A 13,376-nucleotide genomic window follows, 5' to 3' on the forward strand; every position below is an offset into this window, starting at 1 on the left:
TTGATTTGACGTTTAAACGTCAACAAAAAGCTTTTTCAGTATTTAGTGGCATTTTCACCACGTGAAGCATCATGGTGTATGCTAACGGGCACAACGTCTTCGAGTATGCTTGTAAGATTCCAAGAACTGTAATAATATGTTTTTTCATGAAGCTATCCAGTTTTTTATCTATTTTTTTGACTATTTTTCTTATTTTCCTCTCAATTTAATTTAGGTACATCTGCATAGGTAGAAATTTCGTATCAAGGCGAGAAATTCATATACAGGAGTTTTCAATTTTATCCATTATAATTCAAGAAAAGTATCGTTATATACGCATTCCAGAATAAGTAAGCCATTCCGCTGATTACAGATTTTTGTCTAAATTTAGCATGTTTTCAGAATTTGGAAACCTAAACGACAAAACCAAATATGTCTCCTAAACTGACTTAAGCGTTGTTTTTCTTGGAACTTTTGTAAATATGCTGAAAAGAGTTAAAAATTTAGAAAATATGCTAGAGATGACAATTATTGGAAAATAAACGACAATTGACGAACCTGGAAAAAGTTTGGTAGAGAAAATGACCTAACCTCAAGGATAAATTATCGGTCTACAGATTTAGGCACATAATAGAGAAGTCTATCTACGCAGACTGTAAGGTGTAATGCACCAATATTTCAAAAACTAGTGAAGCCCTAAAGAAAGAAGGAAAATTGCAATTGAACTTTAATACCCTGCATATGTTAGAGCTCTGAGAAATCGGAGTCCAATTTGTTACCGTTAGAGTGATAAAAATAGTTACTTGAAATAAGATTATGATTTTCTGCGAACTGTAGTTATACTTTAATACAGAACCTATGGCCTAGGGTTAGCTAGGGAATAATTTATCCCTTAAAATATCCAATAACGTGTTAGTGCCCACTTATATCTAAGTTATGTAATCGCATTGTTAGTAATAATGTAAAGGCATGTTGGTTTTGCTCAAGATTATATGTCGTCAGAATAAATTATTGAAAAAGGGCTTAGAATATTCTTTTTCAACCATAAATCGTTGATGCGATTAACTGAACATTTGTTTTTAGCTAAGTTTTTAGCTTGAGACTATTAAAGTTTGATCAGTATTTTGTGTCTGAAATGAAAATTCTGGACTCTAAGAACGATAATGCGATTTTCTTCGATCGGCCCAACTTTAATGTCCCCACTTTATATTAAGAATTTTAATATGGAATGCAGCTCTGTGCATCTTCTCACTTCATCTTTACAGCTTCAAGTTCCGAAACCAAGAAACTAGAAACCGAAAGAACTGTTTAGTGGGCTGGCAAATGAAAAATAATACTTTGCTCAATGGGCTCGGTGATTGGGATGAGCTAAGAGCCTCTGATTTTGACAGATAAATAAGAAATTTATAAAGGTGTGAGTGGGAACTCTTTTCCAGTTCATAGTTATAATGGCGGCAAATAAAGCTCCGAAAGTCGGACTTCAAAAGCGACGACGGATCATTATTTGCTGAACACAATTAAAGGATTCGCTGTTAATGAGTTAGTTCTTTGAGACCATGAATTAGTCTTGATTTACTGCTCTAATGCACGCTGCAGTAATTATATAAAATCCGAACAATGGTCTGCAGAGATACATGGCACTAATATAAGATTTATTTTGATTTCCTCATACATTACATCCTCAATTAAGATTTAAACAATGCAATACGTTATACTAAGTGTACCACATTAAGTGCGCACTATTGATAACGTTATTATTAGTAGAGAGAGGAGTTAGTTTAAAATACAAAGAGTTTTATTTTCTTGGACTGGTTGTCATGGTAATACTAGAAAATTCATTGAACATCGTATTCTAAATATAATTTAAAAAATCTATTTTTATTACTACAATACTGTATATGTTTATAAACGAAATTAAAATTAGTTTAATTTTGTACAAAAAAACTTCAATAACTTTTTTTTAAGATAGATATTTTTTTAAGATATCATGCTATTTTTCTTTCTAATTGCACAAGCGGCAATAAATAAAATTAATTAACAAAAAAAGGAAAAGATAATTAAACCAGGTGTATAGTAAATCTATTCACCGTCGACAAAATTCCATTCTCCTTTCGGAACCTCCCTGATGAAGTTGATGAACTGATTGAAATTTATATGGAACAAACTTGATTTTTTTTTTAATTTGCCTAATTATAAATAAAGACAGTGCGCTTTCTCTTTCTGAGTCTCTCACAGATTTCTTAGGAAATATCTTAAAATATGTCAGGATATTAATTTCGGTTTGTGCATTTATAATATTATTTACATTTTTTTTCTTCTTTTTTTTTGAAGAAATGTCATTTTGCCGAAATTTGCGGTAAAATATAAAAAGGTAATGACGTTCAAAAAAATGTCTTCCTAGAAATGATTCGTGATACCGGTTTAATGCATTGACACTATTTTTGTTAGATATTATATACGATTCTAGCATATCACATTTTTCTTTATGTGAAAAAGGCATTTTAAAATATTTCAACACATTTACTGTAAATTTACAAATTATATTAGACATAATATATTATAGATATAAATTTGATTCGATATTTTATCAATCTAATGCATTATATTTGACATTTTTTACTTTTAGCCACTCGGCAATTGCTAAATTAAATTAATATGATTGATTGCTTTTTATACAGGGTGTTCTAAAACATATAAAACAGTCATATGATCATACGTCTGTAAGCGTTGTGTGTCCAAGACACGAGAGTTAAAAATGAATATTTGTTTTTCGTACTATGTATGGGGGTTTGGGGAAAAAAAGAATAAAAAATATTGTTACGTTAGAAAAAAATGCAACATTATGAGAAGCAAAGAATATGATATTATAAAATAATTGAATTATACTAAAGAAATTGCTGAAAATGGTCTCCATTGGTCATTCATGGTCTCCATTACAAATCCTTAAGCTCGACGCTTAAGAGATTCCTGTACTCGTCCAAGGAAACCGAAGTTATTACGGATATTGTTGAAAGCTTGTAATATCCGATTCAGCAGCTCATGTTATGTGGAAATAAGAGTAGTGTATAGCTGCTTCTGGTGCCTCCAAAAATAGAAATCCAAAGGATTTAAGTCTGGTGATCGCGGTGGCCAAGGCTGAAGACTTACTCTTTCAATCCAGTGATTTGGAAATGTATCGTCGAGGTGCTCTCGAACCTGTATGGCAAAATGAGGAGGCGCTGCATCATGTATAAACCGGAAGCAAAGTCTCGTTTCTAATAACACATCTTCAAGAAGTTCAGGTAAGATATATCTAAGAAATTGGTAATAGGAATCACCGTTAAGTCGATGTGGAAGAACATATGGTCCTATCAACTGCTCCTCAATGCCATACATTGATTGAAAATGTTGCCTGGTGGTTTGCTTCTGATATGATATGAGTATTTTCGTGTGCCCAAATATGATTGTTATGAAAGTTGGTAATACCATGCCGTGAAAACTTTGCTTCATCCGTGAACGAAATTTTGGTTGATAAATTTGGAATGTTGACATTTTTCTCAAGAAACCAATGACACCAATCCAAGCGAAAAGGATAATCGTGAGGTAAAAGAGCTTGAACACGTTGGACATGGTAAGAATATAGCAGATTTTCTTTTAGCATGGTTCAAACAGTTTCCGGACTAACATGAAAGTCATTAGTAATTCTTCTAGTACTAGTACTTAGTACGTGTTCTACAGCGTGAAGAACAGTTTCCTCCAATTCTAAAGTCGTAACTGAATGTGGCCTACCAGCTTTTAGTTCTCACAAATGACCCACTCTCTTATAAACGACGATGAAGTTGTGTGAAAGTATCTGATCATGGCAAATGTCTATCTGGGTATCGTTTAACGTACAGGCGCCGTGCGTGGAAAGAATTTTTATTTGTAAATCCATAACAAAAACGTATCTGGGTAATTTATTCAGTTGTAAAGGTCGGCATAATTACAGATTAAACAACAAGAAATTATTCTGTTAAGCAAAATACTTCAATTAAAATTGGAACAGACTTTAATACTTGATCCTCATTTATGATAATTGGGAAAATTGAAATCACTTGTTTAGTGATGGTCAACCGCATTATTTATTGAAATATGTTACTTTTAGAAATGTTAAAATATTAATGTGTTTATACTCGCAAAATTGAATAACATTATTGACTCGTTTTTCTTCAAACCGATATATAGTACAGAAAATAAATACATATCACTTTTTAACGCTCTGTATTTGGAGACAAAACGTTTGCGGATCTATGATCTTGTGGAATTTTTTAATGTTTTGTGCTGGGCAATCACCCCGTGAAATATTATAGAATACTTAAGAAACACACTGTATAATTAGAAATAAAAATTGCCTAATATCTTAAAAAATATTCACTTTAGAAAAAAGAGTTACTGTAGTTTTTTGTATAAAATAAAACTAGTTTTAATTTCGTTTATAAATATACACAGTGTTCCATTAAAAGAAGTTATTTCTAATTATCTTTACAACGGGATGTTAAATTATTTTTTTAGCATCACCCTTATAACCAGCTTAAAAAAATGGAATTTAAACTAGGGTTCTACCTCTACTAATAACAAAGATAACAGTAGTACGCACTTAATTCCGCACACCCCGTATACCTATATAGTGTGTAAATTTTTGAAGCTTAAATTTGGGGATATCACTGGTTGTAAAAGATACGAATTCGGAAAAATTAGGGCAAAATTTAGCAATTTCGAGATCAAAAGTAAATCGCATTAAAATTAAAAACAAAGTCAGTGGCTTTGGGGGGTATTCGAAAGAAACTGAAAATTTGAAAAAACGTTAAAATTTTTTCTCCAGTTTATTTTATTATTGCAGTTTTTCTGTTTTTACATTGAAACCGTTACATTTGAAATTTATGTTTCAATTTTTGGCGAACATCATCAATTATATATATTTAATTATGCCCACGTTAGGTAAATTTTTTGCATGTTGAGGTTCAGTCTCGCAAATTGATTCAAACATACAAAATCGTATTTATCATATTTTCACCACGGCACTGTCAAATTGTAGTAGAGGAAAAGCTACAATGATGAAGCACCACTCATGTTTTGTTGCCACGCTAAATGAGGTCAAGAAAAACTAAAAATGGTTTTTCAAAATTTTAATTTTTTCTGAATACCTCCGCAACTAGTCAGTATTTTTCAAATTTAAAAACGGCACATTCTTGAACGTGAAATCCCGCGACTTTGACCCAATTTAACGGTCCTCAATCTTTTATGGTTAGCACTGTCCCGATGGTTGATCTCCAGAATCAGACACCTTGTATATAGGGAAATTGAAGTATCACCTGACATAACGTAAAATAAATAGGTTGTGTCTATAGGTGGGTATTTTTCCAATGCGAAATTAACTACTCATCTAGAAGTTCGGTAGTGAAAAATAATAAAAAATAAAAGAAAAAGCAATTCCTAGAAAGAATCTGTAATGAAAGGATTCAAGGCAACTGCAGAGTTCATTTCATTTCCCCTGAATATAGACATAAATGTAGAAGGATAGTGGCTATTAGCGATAACTGGGCAGTGAAACTTAAGCTCTGTTGAACGGTTGAAAGTAATCGTATAAAAATAATATTAAACCATGGAGACATAAAAACTTAATGATTAGTCCATCTCCAGAGGCGTCCAGCTTTAAAATATTATCAGAGCCTGTTCTATGTCAACTTTGGACGTCACTGATGTGTTAAATGACTAAAAGCTCACATCAATAAGCCTAATACCCTAGAAGTTCCAAAACAATGATTTCGAAGTAATTTTCATGCACCATATGACTTTGTTCAACACCCCTTTGCCCTGAAACTTGTGATTATGTGTGCTGTTTGAGCCCATGAATAATGTCAGTATGCCAGTACTGAATCTTCACTGTGCGGCAAATAATGTAGTGATCGTCTTAGGGACTATTATAGTGCTTAGATTAGTGCCCAAATTTATTCGGAAATAATGTAAGTTTGCGCGAATAAAATTTTTGTATAATTATCTTGATTGGCGAAAATTTGTTTAGGATGTTCAAGTTTTTTTTAATCTCTGTTGCATTACTGTTACTACAAAGTCACACAAAATTTCCCCTCGTCGGAGCAAGAACCCTTGGCAAGCCTGCAATATGGACAGAAGTACATAAAGGGTTCAAGTTTTTTATGGACAAGTACCTGTCAGATAAATTTAGGGTATGCAAATATGTATTTTATTTTGAAATTGTGGTTTTAATCGTGTATTTTTTCAGACTTCTATTAACCCGAACGATAAAGTTGCCCTAACGCTGAAGGATTTTTGGATGCGAAGAGGGATGCGAGCGCTTGATAGAGCCTTGAGCCGTGATGTCATCATGATTACCGATAATATAGCCCTAATCAAGCGGAAAACTGATGTGTCCCTAGATAAAGAAAATTACAGGTGAGAATTTTAGGGCTCCAAGACAAAAAAATCAAAACTTAGCAATGCCTAATATTTGTCCTAGATCGTATCTTAGTCTCGAAGAACTTCCTAAATTGCACACATTCAACACCCTATATTCCCTAGATTCCTACATTCTAATGGAAAATAAATTACCCATTCTGTGCCATAAACATGTTGTTGAACTTTATTTATTCCAGCATAGGAACACTAATAGCTGCCCTCTTATTCGGTGGCCGTCAAAAATCCCTCAGGGGTTCCCACTAGTGGATTTGAATTGACTTTGATTTTTGCGATGGTGTTAATGGATTTTCCTGGTTTCATCTTCGGAAAGATGCTAAATATATGTGTAGGAATTAATACATTGATTTCTACTCAAAACACTGATGGTTAAAATTTTTTGAAATTATAAGAGGTGTTATGAAGGACGGCCTGTCTGTGAGGTCATCTCCCATCATAATTCTAAAACGATGGCAGCTGTGGTTTTAAGTAAAAATAGTACATAGTTTGTCGTACGCTAATTGCAGCAATCAAGTGTTAGGTACAATATTTTCGTACGAGCGCTTGTACAGGGTGTCCCAAAAAGCAACAGAATGGGTCCTAAAGTGCAACAATTTCAATTTCGCTCTGTATTACAAAAAAAGTGACCTATAAAATAATTGTTTACATCGTGATATATTTTTCGAAAAAGTAGTACAATATTGTGTAAATAATTGTTAAGTATATTCTTTTTTAAGCGAGATTTCATAATAATCTCATGAAAAATGAGACACCCTTTATATTAACTTTAATGGCTTTTGTGCACACACGTGTGGCAAAAGTTTAACCACTCTAATGACAAGTTCTAATAAAAAAATTAATAAACTGAAAAACTCATTAACAGCTCTTCGAGGCAACAAGAGATTAACTCCTCCACACCCGTCGTTTCACCATCAGCTTGGAGAGAAAAACTCATCACCAAAATTGCCTACTTCTTAAGGACACGCGTACTTCAAATCAACTTTCGAAATCTCAACATAATACCGAGTTTACGAGAGCAAGGTATGTTTTAAGGGCACAGAGATCAAAGTTTAAAGGAATTAGACTCGGCTGAGAACATTAAATAGACTTAGTCTGTCGTGCAAAAAAAGAAAATAACTTCTGGTGTTCAGGGATTTCTGTCTACTTAAGGGTCGAATTATTAATACTATGGTAATTTTAACAGGAGAATAATCTCCATGAAAATTTCCATTTCCAGCTCGTCACAAAAAAAATGGCGGCATGGGCACAATGCTAATGTTCGGTGTGGTGGCTGCAGGACTGATAGTAATCCCCTTGGGCTTCCAATTTTTGGCAGTTTTGGGGGGCAAGGCGCTCCTTCTGGCCAAACTAGCTCTTATTCTGACCTCCATCCAGGGCCTTAAGAAAATTGCTACAAGTAATATACACTACGGGCTTTATTCCACAGATACAACCAGTCCTTGTAAGTAAATTTAGTTTGTTTTATGTCTCATCAAAATGTTATTGACTATTGCAGTTACTACACTGCAAGTTGATTTACAATTACAAGTACTGCATAGCACGTCTTGTCTAGTTTGAGGCATTGAACATCTGAGCAAATAACAAAGACATTGAACCTTATGATATCACATTTAGTTCTATTAAATTTGATTTGCTATTGAGTGTTAAACTGAATTAAGCTCGCTTTCAAATCTAATTGCCAGTTTAATATTCTTGGAATAAGGTGTCGGATTTAGTATCTTTTTCCTTTCGTAAAAGCCTGAATCCAGGCCTTTTTCATCCAAAATGGAGTTATTCGCCCTTTTTATATCGGAGATGCCGATAAATTATTGCTGCAATAAAAAGATCCATTTTAAAGCTTCCGTGTGTGGGCATAAAAATGGATTCATAAATTCCAAAGCTTCCGGAAGCTCGGCTGAGAATCACTTATGGTTGTTAAGGAAGTACTGATAAATGTTTTCGCAACAGATTTTATTCATAAAAACTTTTAGGGATTTTTGCAATTTAAAAGACCTATTTTGAGATCACAATACATTGTTCCTCAATTGAATTCTGTTTTTTAACTTGTGAAGCGCCATTCTTCCATGCGTCCAAACATTACTTCCTGTAGAGAGTAAAAAGACTTCAGGAAGAGTGTTAAAATTTTACAACATTATAAGCTCTTGTGTTATTTTTGCTTACATTTTAAATGCAAATGTTATTAAAAATAAACCTATGAGGGACTCGGACACGAAGTAATCTTTCGGCTGTGATAATTCTCTTGTTTGTTTTTTTTTTAGCTGAATTATTAAACTAGAGCTTTAATGAAACTAGATTTTGTTTGGACTGGACGGGTCTTTTGTCAGCTGTTGCACTGCGAGCTTTATCAAGCCGCTTATCCAAGTTGGTTTTTTTTGAGTTGGTTCCACCATTTTGTCAAAATTTCTTCCAAACTCGTCCAAACCTATTCAGTTGGAATGATGCCGGACTTATAGACTTAACAGTTTCGGATAATTGTTGGTCGTGTCCGATGTGTCGTATGTACACCACTCCGACTGTGGTCCAACTGGCAGGAATGTGTCAGACTTCGGTCACTTTAACTGGCTAAAACTGTAGAATGAGAAATGGGTTTTGGAATTCAGAATTTATAAAAATGGATCGTACAAACTGACTGTAGGATGGACATTCGCCTTTGGGCCACCTTGAGTTCGTAGTTTCAGAGGCATTGTTTCATGCAAAAAAACTTATGTACATTAACTAAAGTTTCTTGGTGTCCAATAATAATTAACGTGTCAAAATAATATCGATAAGAACAAGTGGATTACGTGAATGGCATGACAAAACGAGTAACGAGCAACTTTTGGGACGAGTCTTGCTGGCTAAGTGCACAATAAAGCGTGTCTGCACTCTTAGTTGTCTCTTAGAACGAGATATGACCCTTCATATGTAAACTTAAACCTACATAATAAACATAACAAAATAATACTTTATGAAGATGGCGATATTATTACGTCGACTAGGGTCCCATATGCCAATCCATACAGGTCCTAAGAGTTATTGAGACGAAACGTTCCAAAATATAAGTAATTTATTTTTAAGAGTTAAATATACAGGCTGTTTTTAGGTGAGTGACCATTAGAAGTATTTAGAGATCCGCGAAAGCTAGAAAATCGCAATTTGGCTTGCAGCCATGTAAGTTGAAGTTCTTTTGATTGAAAATATTTTCAAAATGACGGCACTTCCCAAGCAATCAGAAATTGATAACAACTTTGTTATTTTAAATGGAATGAATAGGCTTTTTTTATTTTTTTTTATGGTTTCATGTTGAATTTCATGTCACTTTTATGTACCATAGTGCTAACCTAAAATGTCGAGTTTCGGAGATAACATTTTTTTTATGTTAATATTGGCAAACATTTTTTGTGTGATAATATTTTTTTAATGAAATTATCAAAGGTAGAACAACAAATTTTGCCAGTGAAAAGCGAAAATATTGCACCTCATTCTTCTCAATTAAAATTTTGATAACTATATACAGTACGGTCTGCAAAATAAATCGAACTTGGCCGACAGAAAAAGCCGTAAAGTCATTTCTTTCAAATGAGACACCCCATATTTTATTGCATGGATTCAACGGCCCTTTCATTCTGCATTCAGTAATGTAACATTTTCTCATTCTTATAAAAGAATTTTTCCGAGTTATTTAAATTTTGATCAGGTATACTTATTTACGGACAGAATAATGTTTGGAAAGAAATTGTGGATATTTTAAACAGTTATTAAAATAATTTGTAGAGATGTAGTTAAGGACATTAGGGCACCAGGTAAATATCTCTGTATGTTTTGAATACTTTTTTTATTTTAAAATTTTAAAGTCAAATAAATAAAAAAGATCCTCATGTACGGATAGGGAAATATTACATGAGCGTACGTAGAATGAAGTGATTTTTTCTCCATATCGGGTGATTCACGGTCGATGGTAGGTCAGACGTTTCAGGAAGACTGAAATCGCGATCTTTCTGAAAATTTGCATAAGTGGATAAATGAACTTACTCTATCGACGCATTGACTCAATTGCATAGTTTTCAACAATTATGGCGTCCCAGAGCCATTTTTGACAAATATCTTTAAATAATTCAATTTAAAGACAAAACAGCTTTTATTTTCGAAACGTGATGGTTTAGATATAGGGATATACCACATCATTTTAAAGGAAATTTAATCGTCTTTCAGCATGGCTAGTAATATATAGAGGGTTTCATTTGAAAAAACACACTTTTACTGTCTACCCGTAAGACCATTAATTTTGAGCCACCCTGTACAAGACAGAACATTCTTATTTGCATGCAACAAATTGACAAACCTTGCACAAATTATATTCCAAATTTTCTCCCTCTGTGAATTCAAATCATGTTATAACACAGGTTTTATTAAAGGCCTGACTGAGCAAAAAATAAGAAAATTTAATAATATTCCGAAAACTGCTAGAGATAGGTATAGGAAGTTATTGGTAGGAAATATAGAACCCAAAAATGGAAAAATATACTGGGTGTTCCATTTAAACACTGCATCACTGAAAATATTTTACGTCGATACAGTAAGTTCGTTTATCTACTTATGCAAATTTTCGGAAAGATGGCGATATCAGTCTTCCAGAAACGTCTAACCTACCATCGACCGTGAATCACCCGGTATAATGAAATATGAGATTTCCCATTTGAACAAAACAGCTTTTCGGCATTTTCGTATCGGCCTGGTTCAATTTATTTTGCACACCATCCTGTGGATGCTAATTAAAATTGAAATTGAGAGAGATATGAAGTGCAATGTTTTAAATTCTAATTGGCATAACTTCGTTTTTCTACCTTTGCTAGTTCCACTGTAACAAACTTTTATTAGACATAGGATTTTTATCAATTTTCACATAAAACAATTTTTATTTCCGAAAGTTGACATTTTAGGTTAGCAGTATGTTACATGAAGTTGGCCGGAAATTCAATATGGAACGATAAAAAAGTAAAAAACACAATAATTCAACTTAAAATAACAAAGTCGTTATCAACTTTCGATACTTCCGTAAGGGTCTACATTTCGAATATATTTTCAGTCAATTGTCCTGGTCTCAAATGGCTCCATATGAAATTGTGATTTTCCAGCGTTCGCAGTTTTCTGAATACTTTCAGTGGGCACTCGGCTAAAGACATCCTGTATGCACATCAAGTGAGGAGAATAACTCCATAAAGATTGTTTGCTTCCAATGGGAATTTTAAAGATTCAGTGGTTGAATTCGAACACGATTTTAAGGTTCCGAGGCTCCGCTCTGTTGACGTGCTTACGAACCCCATCAAGTTATATATGTAGCGTCGGGTTTTGATACTACTTTAGATATATGATGTTGTTCATATCTTTTGAATGAAATCCCAGGTCAGAGAGAAGGTATACAAGCTTACGTTTATTAATACGGAATATACAGAGTGTTAGAGTGACTTATGAATTTGATGAGCGCGGATACGACGACTGCGTTGCAGTGATCGACCGTATTCCAATAAACAAGGATGAGAAAGAGGACCCTTTTTTTTTTTTAGGTGCGTGACCCTGGGGCAAAAAATCTTGTCGGTAAGATGTTACTGGTGCCCATGCACCAGCCTGTGTGGGGTTTTCACCCGCTAAAAAGTCCTCGTGTTTTTGGAGGTTTTCGAGCCCGTGCCCGAACAACCTCGATCGCGATTTTGGGTCGCTTGGTTTTTGTCCTGTTTTTAAAGAGAGACAAGCGGGACCGTCGCTTCTTACTCTGTCATCTCTTTAGGATCTTTTTTCCTCTTTTGAGGGGGGATGGTATATGTCTCCCCCGATTTTGGGCTAGAATTTTCCCGCCGACGGGAGATTTTCTTGCCTTTTTATTTATTTATTATTTTTTTTTGTGGTCCATTTTTTTGTTTGTCGGCTCTTTTTTCTTTTAGTCTTATTTCACAGACGATGATGTCAAAGTACCCGAATTGCTTTCGGTCCTTGTTCATACATCGTTGTGGATGCCTTTTTTAAAAGTCCTGAAAAAATAATTTTTATTAGTGTCCTGTTGGTAAGAGGGCCCTCCATGCCTTGTCCATTCTTAAGTACCAACACCCATGGTGATAAACCATGGGCGTGCCTTGGCCAGGGTGCCATCTGCACCATTTGCCGCATCAAACTGTGGCGTCTTAACCAGGAATTCGAACTGCAACTGTGGGACCGACAAAGTCCATTGCGGGCAATTCCAGCGCTGACAAAGTTCACTATATGCAGCTCCAATGCCGACCAGGTTTATTGCGGGGATTTCCAACATCGACAAGGCATGGCATGGGAAATTCTCATGCTCTAGCCAATGCCTACCAGTGCCGTGCCTCAGGGGGTATTTCTATCTTAAAAGTAATTCCTCCTGTCTAACCATTATCGAACTTAAACTTAACGCATATTTACAAGAATGAATAGGTACGAAACTAAAGCGGAGGGTTAGTTACGTAACCCTACATATATTTTATACGATTTTTTTTAAATCGCAGATATCTGCTGTGATAATCCTTTTTGTGATTTTCAGGGCTCTATGATCGAAAATTGACCTACGATTTTAACCCATACCAGTCTATTTACCACCCCACTTCGTTAGACAACAGTCCAGTTTTGGATAAATACGTAAAATCCTCGGATTTAACTCCATTTTATCCAACGATAAATTCGAGAGACTCTTATGTAGCACCTAAATCCCTTCCTTCAACTTAGGGACCTATTATAAATGAATATTTATTTAATATTTTGTATTATTAATTTACACTGATGAGATTACCTTACGCACAAGTTAACACACCTTTAAAATTGTTAGTTTTTGATTGTGTAGTAAATTATTTGTAGTTGCTAACGTGTGTTTTATTGAAGTGTTGGTGAGAACCCGAACTATAGCTGCCTTGAAAAAACTTTTGCAACAAATTCGCTTTTGTAACATAGAGAAATCTCGA

At 34.3% G+C, this 13,376-nt stretch overlaps 1 protein-coding gene and 1 long non-coding RNA gene across 2 annotated transcripts; both read left to right on the forward strand.

Moving 5' to 3' along the window:
- Positions 1-25: 25 nt before the first annotated feature.
- Positions 26-1,087, forward strand: LOC136345596 (uncharacterized). Its single transcript, XR_010733172.1, has 3 exons — positions 26-111; positions 215-329; positions 382-1,087. It is a non-coding gene; the product is annotated as an uncharacterized lncRNA (long non-coding RNA).
- A 4,832-nt stretch (positions 1,088-5,919) lies between these two features.
- Osi23 (DUF1676 domain-containing protein Osi23) lies at positions 5,920-13,224 on the forward strand. The gene is made up of 6 exons (XM_066293958.1): positions 5,920-5,960; positions 6,020-6,182; positions 6,239-6,408; positions 7,292-7,449; positions 7,646-7,870; positions 12,962-13,224. Coding segments are annotated over exons 1-6 (900 nt in total). The 5' UTR covers positions 5,920-5,958; the 3' UTR covers positions 13,144-13,224.
- Positions 13,225-13,376: the final 152 nt, after the last annotated feature.

Source organism: Euwallacea fornicatus, chromosome 20, assembly GCF_040115645.1.
Source record: "Euwallacea fornicatus isolate EFF26 chromosome 20, ASM4011564v1, whole genome shotgun sequence".
Taxonomy (NCBI): domain Eukaryota; kingdom Metazoa; phylum Arthropoda; class Insecta; order Coleoptera; family Curculionidae; genus Euwallacea; species Euwallacea fornicatus.

Excerpts from the sequence above, each read along its gene's own strand:
- Osi23 (XM_066293958.1), top strand. Across the intron at positions 6,409-7,291 it reads CTAGATAAAGAAAATTACAG|CTCTTCGAGGCAACAAGAGA; the intron begins GTGAGAATTTTA and ends ACTCATTAACAG. Across the intron at positions 7,871-12,961 it reads CACAGATACAACCAGTCCTT|GGCTCTATGATCGAAAATTG; the intron begins GTAAGTAAATTT and ends TGTGATTTTCAG.